Raw genomic sequence first — 15,234 nt, forward strand, 5'->3', positions numbered from 1 at the left:
GTACGAGCCGACAGCCGTGGACCGGCCAAACTGCCAGTGTTTGTAAGGTCGCTCTCAAGTGAACACATTCGCGTCTTCGACTCGGCCTCGCCTACCGCTCTCCGAACTTTTAGCTCAAACCTCTACCATATAACATGGCTGCTACAGAAGAACTCAGCGGAATACTCCAGAGGCGGCAGGCGATAAATGAAAAACTAGAAGAAGGCATCGAAATCAAACCGAAATATAAATTTGTGAATGTATTCACAGAGTTCCACGAATTCTCCAGGAAAGAAATAAAACAGTACGAGCAGACCTTCAACAAGTGAGTACAAATGTTAATTTTGGATTATATTTTATAGTGGATATAAAGATGATTTAAACACGCTTATAAAATATATTAACCTCCCCAATATGTTTGTATATAACCGACTGACTCCTTTAGACTCGATTTTGACCCAAACTGAGGATAGTTTTTGAATAAAAATTTTGTACATTTATGTACCGGTGACAATACTCGAGGATTTCACGAGTTCGTCTTAGTATCATGATGAGGATCGCAGGATAAAATAAATTTCTACCTACATGTGAACGCTTAGCAGGAGACATCCTGACCGGCACCTACCTGTATGTCGATGTCGTTTTACTTTAAGCAAGGTTGCTAATGAGTTAGTCAAGAACAACAGGTTTAAATTCATTTAAAATCACCACTCCTTGGTAAAAGCTAACAAATTCTAGTTTTTAAAATCTCATCTATACTATATTTCTCAATAAAGTTTAAGGTATATCAAAATTCTAACGCGTAAATAACCATTTTCCTAAGATTTGATAAGATATATCTACACCCACGATACACAATTTATAAACATACCATAAAGATAAAATTTCTTAGCTAATGTTCGCGTTATTACCAACTCTAGTAAGAATGTCCTAATATTCAAATGAAATAGCCACGTGAAATTATTATGAGCGAATTTTACGAATTTTTTTATATAGAAAACAGTAAAAGCGTTAAGTTATACCCACAATTGATGTAATTAATTAGGTAATGGGGATCGACGAGCGACGTGGGAGACAAACTTGAATGGGCGATGTGAATGCGAAGTGTTTACAAGAATTATACATATTATCTTTATCGTTTTATTCATAACTTTCATTTTCAGTTATCACACGAGACAATTAAATTTTCACATGGTTATCGTTCTGGACATTTAAATATTTCTTCGACACGTTGCCGTTTTTCAACCGACTTCAAAAAAGGAGAAGGTTATCAATCCGACTGTACTTTTTGTGTTTATTACGTCATAATTTTTTATTGAGTCAAGCAATAAAAAATTTATTTTATTTATTTATTAATTTATTTTTTGTTAAAACTGAACTGCCTAATTTATTTTCAATAGTTGACCTGACCTAGTTGAACCTTATTTTGGCAACAAGAAAAAGCACAAATTTTTACACATGTTGTGTTAATTTTTGACTCTTATTACCTAGGTAAGATAAGGAAAGGTAAATTTTGGTATGAATAGGTTTAGGTACCTACCTTATATTTAGGTGGCGATAAAGTGTTCTTGGTTGCGTACAACTGAATATAAATATAGAATTTCAAAAGAAGCTAAAAAGTATATTTATTTTTCACGGTCGTTATATTGCGTCGCGTTGATATGAACAATAAACTTTCCTTCCCTGTACTTACGGTTTTTGTCGTTATTTCAATAATTTCATTCTTAGGAAATGTTGTTTTAAACATTTGAAAAATAGGAAAAGTAATTTTATTAGTAAGAATCTTGTATTGCTCGTAATATTTGAATTAAAATCTAGCACATAGATAGACCGCATGCTGGATCCACTCTTTCGAGCTGCTCGTTGCGTTAATTCGGTTGATTCCGGATAAAAACAAAATTAAATGTAATATACTACCTGTCCCCCATGGTACATGTAGTCTATGTCACTCAGTGAAGATGCAGCTTTCTAATGTTGAAAGAATTTTTGAAATCGGTCCAGTGGTTTTTGCGTGAAAACGTTATAAACATACAAAAATACAAAATTTTCGTCTTTATTATATTAGTTTAGATAGACAGATAACGTGGCTTTCTATTGGTATAAGATTTTTAAAATTGGCTCTGCAGATCTAGGTACAACTTCCAAAATAACAAAAAACATTACTCTTTTTGTATTAGGGACCAATTTCCAAGCAATAGGTACCTACCTGTTTCAAAGATATATTAAATTTATCTCATATTTTCTAATTCCGTCGCTGGTTGAAGGAATATCTGATGAATTATTTATTTTCTTAATTAAATTGTTAGAAGATTTCATTATAAGCGCGATCATTGTTGGTTATAGGTACCTATAATTTACATATTCTAAGAACCGTATCTGTAATTATACAATTCACAACTATACCTACACAATTCATAACCCTAGGCTGGTATATATTTCAATATGTTCAGTCCATATTTAATCGTATCGAATTAATATTCGATAATTTGTTTAATAAATTTCTGTTTATTTTACCTAGTATTTGGAAATATACATATGTCATTAAGAAAAAAAAAGCGTTAAGACGTCATTCATCATCGTTGCCATTAATTAATAATTCATAAAAGTGAATAATACCGTGTTTAGTAAATTAGTCACCATTTCGCGTATTACGTGTAATATTACCTGGTTTTATAAATGTGGTCAACAGTTTAGTCATTCACGATTCATAATCGTTTACTTTCCGTATTCAAAACACGTTTGATTGTTTATGTGTAAAAGTATCATTTATGCGTAGTTAAAGAAACCTTCGGCTTAAATCACTTCCGATAATTCATACTTTTTATAATTCTTGTTATTCTTTTTAAGGACTCTGTGTAGTAGTTTTAGTGATTCGACAAATTAAGTTATATCTAATTATTTATAAATTCAAACAATTACATCAATGGTAGTATCACAACAAAAATTAGAAACATAAAATAGTCTGACATTGACTCAGAGTAAATCAATTTAATACATATTTTACAAATTAGGTTTAAATAGATACCTATAAAGTACCTTACATACCTAGAGGTAGAATTTGTTATTGAATGATTCATGATATAGTTCAATATGGTCATCGTTTCACACTCGTAAAAATTGATCAGCGTAAAGGAAGTGAGTCTGTAGATATCACACGACAAAATCAATGCCGGCTGCGGAATGACTCATAGATGTTTGCATATCAACCACTATTTCATGATAATTTGTACGAAGGGTGACGGGAAATGTAACCCTTTGAAAGTGATTAAGCTGTGAGGGTGGTGTTATCAACTCTTACTAAATTAAAACTGCAAACATTTTTGAATAGGTCGCGATAGTATGAGCACAGATAATATATAAATAGCTATGAGTTATATGCAGTTACTTTTATTTTTCACAATGACTTTAATTAAAAGAAGTAACATATTTTCCTGGCTTATTTTAATATATAAAAAGACCAACGTGTAGAACGTATATATACACCATTTTTATTATTTTAAATTCAAATAAGTAAAAAATTGGTACCCGATGGCGCCTTAACAGACTCTTATCTATTTTCCGGCAGCTTTAGTTCGTTACATTAGGTAGCTCAATGCTCTAAATTCACACACATTCGTATTTAACTTCAATAAAAATACGCTATACAACATTAACGTTTTTCAAGACATCGATTTTGTACGCCCGAAGTCCAAACGAAACCTTGATCTCTGTGACGCCGGTGCTCCTGCAATTTGTTCACGTATCACCCTCGCAATTTGCTATCACACATGACCGAGGTCATTTTATTTTATATCAACCATAAGGAGTCACGTGTACAGTACTAGAATGCTTCAATTTTAATCCGTTATTATTCTATGACGCTTGCTAAAATATTAACATTACCCGTTATTTTAAAACTGTTCAAACGTTTAAATATATATTATGTCGTGAGATTGATGTGTTATCTTTATATAACATAAAGCGAAGTTTTTTGATACCTATGTAAAATTACTGTTCAATTATAAATTTGCATAAATCAAACTGTACCTAATAATCAACTTATTCCGTTGAAGCATGAATTAAAAAACATTTCCAACATCCGACAGTATTTCTTTAGTTTTACTTCGTTTCAACACAGATAGCATAATACTATACTAGGTTTCAATAAGCAAATTTTACTCTATCCCTTGCCGTAGATAAATGTTATTAACCACTAAGTAAGCTATCTACTAGATTTTCCGTTTTGATCACGCAATACTGTGGTAAATTGACATACAATGACATACAGTTAAATCAATCGAGCAAAAAACTTATTTTTTACTATATCTAATTGTATCAATTATGTTATTGTGTGACTGTCTCGATACATAGAGGATTGGATAAGATAATAACTATAAATACAACAATCAATTCGTTTTTCCTTTAGGTATAATTAATGTAACCTACTATTTCATAATGATGTAGGTAAGTGGTTCCCGCATAGCAAAATCGAAGTCATCCTTGAAACAAAGATGGCTTATTAGTTATTTATCATCAGTTTGAAAAATCCCGCGTTCTAAATACACTAAGATGTAAAAAAAAGTCTTTGTTGTATAAAAAAGTTAAAATAGAACAGCAAATGAGACGACTTGGTTAGGTTATCGTAAAGCAACTATATAGTAATAAATGAGTCATGTGAAGCAAATATTATTTATTGATATTATAAACAACTGCTCGCTACTATAATGTTTACACTTTTATGATTGGTGTACAATGACAAAGTGACGCGAGCTTGTCAATTGTCACATTTAATAAATGGAAGTGAAAACAAATCACGGGGTCACTGTTGTTGTAAGAATTCTTTGTATTCGTATAATACAAGGAATGTAAATCCCTACTCCCTACTAATATTATAAATGCGAAAGTAACTCTGTCTGTCTGTCTGTCTGTTACGCTTTCACGCCTAAACCACTGATTCGATTTTGATAAAATTTGGTATGAAGATAGAACTGAACTTGGGAAAGGACATAGGATACTTTTTATCGCGAATAAAGGGTAGAAAGGGTTGAAAGAGGGGATGACAGTTTGTATGAAAGTTCGTTATTGTCAAACCGATTTTGATGAAACTTGGTATGAAGATGGAGCTAAACGTGGGAAAGAACAAACCATACTTTTTAATGCGAAAAAAATACTCCTTACCATGTCGCGCGATATAAGCGAATTCTACGCGGGCGAAGCCGCGGGCGAAAAGCTAGTTATATATAAAATAATATACAGTAAGCCCTAAGGGTAAGTAGAATGGATGATGATAAATTTCATTAATGTTAACGAAATTGCGCGTGTTTTAAAATAAATGCTTCTTCGTCCTTCTGTCCTTATCAAAAATGACATTAAAAAGGTGAAATCGTGTTTATTATACTTTACGTGTATTAATGAGCTATTACATTTATTTAATTATTCTGTATTATATACCAATTACCCAATATGAATAAAATATCGTGACATAAACCATTTATAACTGATATGGAAATTTTAGCGCTTTGAAAACTAATTGAGAATTCGGTCAGTAAAGCGGTAGAGGAAATCAAAAGTCGGTAATACAGTATTCTGAAACAAACAATAATAAACGATTGTTATGAAACCGTTACGTTTCACGGTAAATTTTTAATACGCTCGTATTGCAACAATACTAAATTTAATACATTTACTAAAAACGAGCAGATCGTGGAGCACCGATTAGATAATATAAAATATTTCGTAAATAAATAAATGTTAAACACTTAAACAGTTAAAATAACTTTCCTATTACTACGGACTTTGCTGTCTGTGCTTCCGTTTGTATGTCCGTCTTTGCACTTGTCCTATATAGTTCTAGGTTCTCGCACTTGACCGATTCTTAACGTATATTTATTTTTATTAAAAAAATAAGCAAAATTAAAAAGCAACTTGTGTCATGAATACCTCACCAAATTTTACATAGATTCATTGATTTTAATGTGGTTGTTAATTACATATATGCGTTGATTAACTTTTGAATTAATGAAAAATGTGTGATCATCAGGTACTTGTTACATAAAGCAATTAATATTAAGAAAGTTTGGTCATTTATGACCGCTAACTTATATAAGTTAATGTTTAACATATGCAAGTAGGTATTCTAAATCTAAATAAGCTTTATAAGACTGCATATTTTTGCATTCTTAAGTAGGCACTACGCAAGCACTAATCTCTCAGTTTAAATATACATAATTTTTTCATATTAAAACGATCTTAGCTAAGCAATTTGTAGATTTTATATAAATATGATTGAGATGTATTACTAGAAGGTTCAATGTATAGAACCTATACTTATCTTATATCTTTAAACGAGCATTTCTTATATAAATGTATATATCTCGGAATCTCTGAATCGGCTCCAACGATTTTCATGAAATTTAGTATATAGGGGGTTTCGGGGGCGATAAATCGATCTAGCTAGGAATCTTTTTTAGAAAATGTCATATTCGTGTTTTATTCGTGTTTTATCGACTTGAACTTACTTTTTTAACAATATGTAATTCGTACTTAAATATAATTTCCAAAAACACAATTTATAAAAAACAAAAACAAAATACCGAGCAAAGCTCCGGTCATCCAGGTACTATGAATAATACATATAAAAGGATATAAGTTTCTGAACAAACAAGTACACACACGTTCCTGTGGAAGAAAGTCCCAATCCAGATTCTTAAATGAGACTAAATAACATAAATTTTCTTTCAAACACATACAAAAAAAAAAAATATAGACCGTAGTCGAACTAAGAGTTAACCGCCTCCGTTTTGGGAACATCGTTAAATAACAAGAAAAACATGCATTTTTTAATGTGATACAAGCTTTAATATTCTTAATGATGACACTTTTGTACACAAAACATAACCTACTCACTCAATTGTACAGCCTATATTTTTCTAGGGCAACAATTCAAGCAATACCATTGTCTAATTGGTTTCGAGAAAAGGCAAAAGTATTCTGTTATTCTGGGACAGTTCATTTTCATCATTGCCCTCGTTTTATTTTATGTCTGTAATATCCTCATTTATAACTTGTAACCTAAATTAGATACATAAATTTGGGTAAAAATATACCTATAAACAAAAAATATATATATACGTAATCAAAATTTTGAAGATACTCACACCATTGTAAAATATAGTAATCGATAATTAGTATTATAATACTTTTTAAGCTTATTTTCGTAGATATACTAGCTGCGCCCCGCGATTTCACCCGCGTATGTCCGTATCCCGTAAGAATATCGGGATAACAAGTTCTCTATATGTTATTCCAGTTGTCCAGCTGTCTACGTACCAAATTTCATTGCAATCGGTTCAGTAGTTTTTGCGTGAAAGAGCAACAAACGCACACACATCCTTACAAACTTTCGCATTTATAATATTAGTAGGATGAGTCTCACAATACAAGAATATCCCCATTGCGCATTCGGTATGCATAACGTGAAAAACCATAGGGACAAATATTTAAAAATATATGTTGTTACTTTTGTGAAATATATACGTTTCAAATTCAAACCATGGATCAGGTTTTTGGTATTATTATTTTTTATCTAACTTTTCATGATCTAAAATACCATAGTAGGCACGCGTAGTATTATGCCTCAATAAACATATCGTACAAATTTCATCCAAAACGGTTGAGTGGTGTCTGAACAACGAATATCCAAACGCATAAATATGTACTCTGTTTTTCGATAGCAGATATTTTACCTTGTTCTTATTATTTTACTATTGTGGTAGATATTATGTATTTAATAAATAAAAATTAGTGTTGCATAATTTTTAAGTTCCTAATATAGGCTTTTGAAATACAAACTGCAAACACAAAGATACAATAATAGGCATAATAACGAATTCTCTGATATTAGTGTATTGTAAGTTATAACGTCGTTCGTCACAGAATGAATTTCAATGTGGTACTTCAGCATACATCATGAATTTGAATAGGATGTTGACATCAAATTTGTTGTTTCGTATAAAAGATCCAAGTAGATTATCTACTTGGATCTGGTTTCTTATTGTTATGTTTCCTTACAATTAAAAGCTAGGCTGTCATACGGTTTTAAAGAGTATTTATTCTTTCTTCTTTATTGTATATTGTGTAATTTTGCAAACGCTATTAATTAATTAATTACTTAACATAATAACAGTAATTACTTTGTTGTATACGAAATTACTTGTATTGTGGGTTGATAATGATATTTATTATAAATGAAAATGAATTGACAATTGGCGTGTTGCTAAGCGCAAAACTCGCTAGGGACAACATCAATTCGTACGGAATAAAAAAAAAGAGAAATGCGCAGAAAACTTAAAACCATTGTCTTGTAACAAAAATCTTATATTAAATTAACAAGTAATTTTACGTATAAAAATAACAAGTCAGCGTTGATTATTATAGATAAACTTCATATCATAGCAACAGCTTAAATTCTTTAGATACTAAATTTAACTTTTTTTGGAAAGCTTTATAAAATTGATGCAACATAGTCGTCCATCTATGTACGGTTAAATATGGTAGACAGTAGATCATATAACTTATTTACTTTTTATCTCATTATTGAAGTTAAAGACTTTCAGGTGACTTTAAAGCAAGTACTTTTAGGTCATAGGTAGATATACATTATATGAACTTATAGGTACTTGGATAAAAAAAAGCAGCTACAAAACATAAAACACGTACAAAAGTAACGACATGATTATCTTTGCGGTTCAGAATACGTTTTTGTGTCAGCAATAATGTCGAGGGTGGACCCACGGGCCACTAGAGTTGTTACGTAGGTGAGCTCCCTTTGTTGCTCAGCTCGAGGTCAATGGTTCTTTACGAAAAACCAATTTGTATTGGAGCGCAGGTTAGGTGCTTCAAAAATTGATTTCTTTAAGTGATTGTATACATATATGTTCAATTAATAAAATATTATTATATACTACAATAAAATGGCTAACTCTGTCTGATACTGATCTGTGTGTCAATGATGGACTAATTTTTTTTTTTGGACACTTGTTATATGTGTCAGTACTTAAGATATAAGAAGGGTGCACCTATCTGGATATGAAGTTTTTCTTTATAAATAAAGAAAATATTCAATCACTTGCCGATATTATGTAAATCATCATAAAATTATAATATATCGATTTTTATTTTATGTATCATGCACGTAGGTTTTGTAGGTATTCGACTACCTACGTTAAAAAGCGTTGGTGGATAATAATCAAGGCAGTTCGATTTTTGTTAATAAATAATGTGGGTCATTGTAGATGGATAACCTTGGATATGATATAATATAATAATATCATATTTGTTTGGTCATAATGACTAGATTAAAATTCAATAAGTTCTTGCAATCTTACACTGAATAATAGGAATTTCAATATTGGCACCGCAATACTTCTTCAATCCATCTTACCGTAACAGATAAGCTCCGAAATGTTAAAATTTATATTGATTTAAATCCAGATAGGAATCCGAATTGAGAATGTTCATAAAATAAGTTGTCCTCCTCTCTTTTTTCTGTTAATTCGTTGACAAAATCCATTTAAAGTAGCTAAACTGTGTTTGTTATTAAGGCTAAAACTTAACAAGGACTTTATGAATTATATAATAACGAAAATATAATCCATCTGTCATACCAATTAAGTATGTCTGGTCTATTCACAAACAATTTGCATTAATTATCTATTAACAAAGTAAGGTATAGCAAAATCAATGATGTAACCAAAATGAAAATTGAAAGGAGCGTAATGATTTATAGTTTTATGAACAGTTCGTGTCGATTCTGTCGTGTGACTTACTTACATATTTAATAGTCGCATAATGTAATGATTGATATTCATAATGTACATCACACTTTCTATATAAAACTGAATAGGAAGTTCTTATGTAACGGTCCTTTTGCTACTCTTTGGCGTTCTCACTTTGCAACACCTCGTTTCTAGTATTAGGAATGCATTTATGTTAGTGAAGCTTTAAAATAAATATAAATTTATATAAACAACAACAATTCAATTTAGTATCACATTGATAAACTTCAGGTCATCTATACAGGATCACGTCAAGTTGAGAAGTTTGAATACAAATTATATAGATTGTCCATATAATCTGACCATGTAGGGATATTTTTCATATGCGTAATGAAATCAATATAAGCATACATAACAGTTAAGAATAATACACTAAATACAAATTCAAAATTGTGTTATAAATAGTTCTAGAATAAAAATCAATGCATAAATGTGAAATAATATTGAAATAAGAAGTCTCTAAGCTAACACGATGAATAGACTGATGGGAAAGGACATCAGGCCATTTTTAATTAAATTTATCGATCGATGTTTGCTTATAGACGTTGGATATAAAGCTGCGTCGAACTATTTATTTTGTTATCTATATTTCATACTTAATATTTTAAAGCTGAAGAATTTGTTTGTTTCTTTGAACTTAATATCACAAACTACTGGACCGAATAAAAAAACAGTTTTGGATATGTAGGTACGTAATCTAGGACCGCTAATTCGGTTTATAAAATCAGAAAAAAGTACATATATTTAGTTTTAATATGGTTTTATTGTGATTATGCCTATTCCGACTTAGGGAAACTCATAAACAGCAGATTAAACAGAAAAGCTAGAAAAAAGAAAATCACGATCGGTAACCTTAACATTTGAATAATATCGAAATATTGTTTGTATTTCAGATTCGATGAAGGTCGTGACGGTTACTTGGATTTGAATGAAGTAAAGCGTATGATGGAGCGACTTGGCGCGCCCCAGACACATCTCGGATTAAAAGCAATGATCTCTGAAGTGGACGAAGATGGAGATAATAAAATAAGCTTCAGGGAATTTTTGCTTATATATCGGTATGTATTCGCTTGATTACTACTATTACATATTATTTATGAGTAGTTAGGTACCTATATTTTACTAGGTTTCCTTTCTATAAATACAACAATAGGTATATATCGTTGAGTAAACACAACTCGGCAACTAATAAATATATTTACACATACATTGGTGTTAAATTGTATATCATATACAAGTCGCTTGTCCCGGCTTCGCCTTGTTTGACCCAGGATAAAATAAAATACAATATCAATTCTTCAGAACCGTATCAGCTATTGATGCAAATGTTATATCTCTTTAATCATAAAGTCAAGTATATCTTAATAGTCGCCCACATGTTTCTGAAAGACTCATTTAAAATTATCACAGCCTTTCATATATACTCCGTATTCTATATTTCGTATTTCGTTCTTTCATATATAGTATGTAAGAACGGTGGAAAAATAGGCTTATCGGTGTAAGGTGATTGGGACATTTCCAATTTAACATTAGGTACCCGATGTTTTACTCAGACGTAGGTAATCCATTATTTGCTTTTCAAGCAGTGTGGTGTTGATGTTAGAAACGTTACGTAGAAAGGAAACTAATTAAGGAACTGAGTAATCATTAAATTGCTAATCACCGGCATTCCTTCAAGATTATGCTATTATTTTGATTTCCCCATTATGTTAATCACATATCTAAATTTTAAATAGATACGTTGGTTTCTTATTTTGTATGTATGTAGGTCGGTATTTGATGCAATTAAACTATAAAACAAAAATTTAAGTTTTTCTGTCTAGGCAAAAATTCCAATCGTTTATTGTCTATAGCATTTACTGAATGATGTCGACCTAAGCGCACCTTATAAGGCGCCAACATCCAGTCTCGTCTCAGGCAATGAAACGAATCGATACCAAATCATGTTTTGTTGAATCGTCTTTTTGCGTGATTACTCTTTATCTTCATAAACAGCCGTATTATAAACACGTTCAGTATTTATAAACAGACTTTTTATTTATACCATTAATAGATCTGACTAATGAACATACCATAAGCGATACTAATGCGAGTATTTAGAATAACGCTCCCACGAAGGATATTTTTATAATTAGGTTGCTGGCAGCTAATAAGAAGTTTCTGTTGCTTAACGTTGAAAGCATGCATCTAAAACGGATTAATTTTAGAACGATGTTTGTTTTCAGGAAAGCTCGAGCAGGTGAACTCGAGACTGACTCCGGTTTGGAAACATTAGCAATTCTCACCGAAATAAACGTAGACCAAGTCGGTGTAAATGGAGCTAAAAATTTCTTTGAAGCTAAAATCGAAGAGTTAGCTAAAACGAATAAGTTTCACGATGAAATCATACAAGAACAAGAAGAAAAACGACGTGAAGCGGAAGAGAAGGCCTTGCGAAAACAAAGGTTCAAGGAGAAAACGGCCATATTTCAACACTGATAATGTATAAAATTGAAGTTGTTATGTATCTAGTCTTAAGACATAAGCTGTTACCACTCCGTGAAACGTATATAACCCACAACGAAGCAAGTTTTCTATGTCGTTGATTTGATCTGTATGACAAAAAATTACCAAAATCACAAATTTTAGTTAGGTGTTATGTTAAAATAGGTATAGGTAGGTTAAATGTAAGTAGTTAATGTTATGTATAGTTTAAGAATAAAATATATTATAGCATCGTTACTATAGATATTGATGATTTTTAACAATAAATCAACTAAATCCATTATGATTATGTTTCGACGGATAAAATACGTATTTTAAAAAATTTTGCAAGTTACGCACAAATCCATAAATTCAATTAAATAAATAAAACATTCCCGTTCAAAAAATATGTATAAGTATTTTCTTTTGTTTTTTTTTTAAATGTGCAACGGATTTTCTACAGATACCTTTATTTTTTAGTTCTTTGTAATATTAAAAACAAATGATGTAAAAAGTTTAAATATTATTATTTAAAATAAACTGATTATCAATTGGAACAATGACACACTTTTATTTCTCATTTATTACCTACCTAAGATAACATTTTTACCCATTTCAATACTCAGATAAAAAATCAAAAAACAAATTTTAAAAGAACCTGAAATATAGTACTTAAAGTCATACCTATGTCTAAAATTGTTATTAACTTATTTACACAGGTCTATAATATAGTCGCTTGCGGGGTCGCCTGATACGGCTAATCAATTGGTAGTATTTAGATGCACAAACTCAAACTAAAACATTTATTTCTTCAACTAGACTTCTGATAGAAGCACTTTTGACTGGTCATGTTACCCAGTTATAACATTTACCATCGGTTCGGAAGGTAGTTTCTACAGAGAGGAGCCGGCAAGAAACTCTGTAGTTGCTATTTTAAAATAATATAAATTTTACATTTTAATTAAACATAATATGTAACATGTACATAACAATGAAGCCAATGAACTGGGTTCTTAAGCGACATTCCATGGATTGTCATCTTCAATATATTAATTAATGCTATTGTAGGCTCTCTGAACTAATAGATTTTTAATAGAGTTTTTGAATTGAGCACTACTAAACGATTTAATACTATGAGGAATTCTATTGTATAAGCGTGTACCTTGTCCCAAAAAGTATTTTTTTACTTTACTAAGCCGAAAAACAGGCATTTCAATTTTATTTCTGTTCCTCGTGTCGTAACTATGTCTATCCTACTTTTGTATGGAAGTCGATGTTATTATGTACGTGTAAAATGTTATTAAATATTATATACCGTGACGGCACAGTAAGGATACTCTTAAAGAGATCTCTTAATGAGTCCCCATATAACTGTATTCAGTAGAAAGGATAGATTTTCTCGAAAAGTAACTGAAATTGCTATAGCCCATGAATTGAAATAAAAAGTAGAAACATTATTTAATTACTGTAAGATATTGAAACTCTACCAAATATTTAGTACTTATTACTAACGGTTGTTCGACCGATTATCTCCACTACACACATATTTTCACACCCATTACACAAGCTTAGAATTTAAAAAACGGCGAAGTATATTTGCCCGTTTTTTATAGCAGGAGTGCTAAAATAAAATTTTGGTTGTTAAGTAAATAATTTCTATGAACTACAGAATCATCGGCCCAGACCTCTCTATGTTAGGTACATTTTAAAAAAAGTTTTGCCTCCTTACCCAAAAAAAGTTTATATCTTGATAAAAAGTATTCTAATATATCCACTTAAAAGAATGAACTAGACCATGCTAAGTTTCATTTGTATCTATTCAGTAGTTTGGGTGCGATGAATATAATATAGACAGATAGACCACTTCAGAGTCTAAAATTGCATTGTTATCATATTGATGAAGTTATTTTTAGGCTAAACCCTTATAATGCACACATCTTTAAATTTTCTTAATTTTTTAACTTGTATAGGCAATGATAGTACTCAAAGGACAAAGGTAATAAGAGAAAATGTAAATGATTATTGTACATAAAAGAAGAAAATTAAATAATTTATTACTATTACAAACTAGTAAACAACATCAACACACTATTGGCTATCATCCATACTGTTTCTGAAACTATCATGTTGTTGATAGCTTTGATTTGTTTCTTGTGTCATATCTAGTTGTGGTTGCAACCTCTGAAGTGGCGGTAAGTCCTTAATGTTAATCTGTTGAATTTTAGCTAAATCTCCGATTATCAATGCATTCTGGAAATTACGAAAATTTTTAATGTTCTCCTAATATACACAATGTATTAAATGTATCAGATATTTTCACATAAAATTAAGAAGTTACAGTTAGTTATTACAGTTTTAAAAATTGAAAGAGGCATGTTTACTTTCAGATTAAACATTATCGAAAAGGTACCTGTTTAATATTTTCTTCAAATTCTCCTCCGGCCATTGTAAAACTTTTGATTTTCTGCAGCTCTATGGATCTGATGATTTTTATAAAATTAAAAAGTAATAATTACTACACAATTTACAAACTTATTTAATACCTTATATGTCGTACGTATACGGAATGAAATAAAAAAAATACATACATTAGACGTAATAATTGATTCGCTGAAGTCAATTCGTTTTGCAAATCTTGTTGAAGCTGTTGTGTTGTGGGGGCTGATGCCGACATTATGGTAAGAAACCAACTTAAATACAAGAGAGGAATAAATATTTAAAATATTTTATAGAATATCATTTTCATGTATCTAATGTCGTGTAAATATTTTTAAAATTTAAATGTTAACGTACTGCATACAGATGCAGAACACAGATATTGGCACTTGACAGTTGACAGCTAACACAGGCTAAAAACCATTAAAAATTAAAAGATGTTAGGTTATTAGAATGTAGGCACTGTGCTGATAAAAATTGTTAATTTTCATTCATGCCAAAAGAATGCGATTTAGACAACCTGAATCAGGAGTCTTTCTTA

At 30.7% G+C, this 15,234-nt stretch overlaps 2 protein-coding genes across 2 annotated transcripts; one reads left to right on the plus strand and one right to left on the minus strand.

Annotated features, from left to right (window-relative positions):
* Positions 1–134: 134 nt before the first annotated feature.
* Positions 135–12,760, plus strand: LOC119839920 (EF-hand domain-containing protein D2 homolog). Its single transcript, XM_038366366.1, has 3 exons — positions 135–304; positions 10,688–10,852; positions 12,020–12,760. The coding sequence occupies exons 1-3, from the start codon at positions 135–137 to the stop codon at positions 12,270–12,272; spliced, it is 588 nt and encodes a 195-aa protein (XP_038222294.1). The 3' UTR covers positions 12,273–12,760.
* Positions 12,761–14,282: 1,522 nt separating this feature from the next.
* On the minus strand, positions 14,283–15,006 carry LOC119840023. The gene is made up of 3 exons (XM_038366512.1): positions 14,846–15,006; positions 14,668–14,737; positions 14,283–14,507 (listed from the first exon to the last, which is right to left on the minus strand). Exons 1-3 carry the CDS (start codon positions 14,929–14,931, stop codon positions 14,346–14,348), a joined length of 318 nt encoding a protein of 105 aa, XP_038222440.1. The 5' UTR covers positions 14,932–15,006; the 3' UTR covers positions 14,283–14,345.
* Between the last annotated feature and the right edge of the window lie 228 nt (positions 15,007–15,234).

Source organism: Zerene cesonia, chromosome 5, assembly GCF_012273895.1.
Source record: "Zerene cesonia ecotype Mississippi chromosome 5, Zerene_cesonia_1.1, whole genome shotgun sequence".
Classification (NCBI taxonomy): Eukaryota; Metazoa; Arthropoda; class Insecta; order Lepidoptera; family Pieridae; genus Zerene; species Zerene cesonia.

What these genes read in the sequence shown, in the direction of transcription:
- LOC119840023 (XM_038366512.1), bottom strand. Translation starts at nt 14,931, where the DNA reads ATGTCGGCATCAGCCCCCACAACACAACAGCTTCAACAAGATTTGCAA. An exon ending in AATCAATTATTACGTCTAAT is followed by an intron (nt 14,738 to 14,845) that starts GTATGTATTTTT and finishes AAAAATCATCAG; the next exon opens with ATCCATAGAGCTGCAGAAAA. An exon ending in TTGAAGAAAATATTAAACAG is followed by an intron (nt 14,508 to 14,667) that starts GTACCTTTTCGA and finishes CGTAATTTCCAG; the next exon opens with AATGCATTGATAATCGGAGA.
- LOC119839920 (XM_038366366.1), top strand. Translation starts at nt 135, where the DNA reads ATGGCTGCTACAGAAGAACTCAGCGGAATACTCCAGAGGCGGCAGGCG. An exon ending in TACGAGCAGACCTTCAACAA is followed by an intron (nt 305 to 10,687) that starts GTGAGTACAAAT and finishes TTTGTATTTCAG; the next exon opens with ATTCGATGAAGGTCGTGACG. An exon ending in GAATTTTTGCTTATATATCG is followed by an intron (nt 10,853 to 12,019) that starts GTATGTATTCGC and finishes GTTTGTTTTCAG; the next exon opens with GAAAGCTCGAGCAGGTGAAC.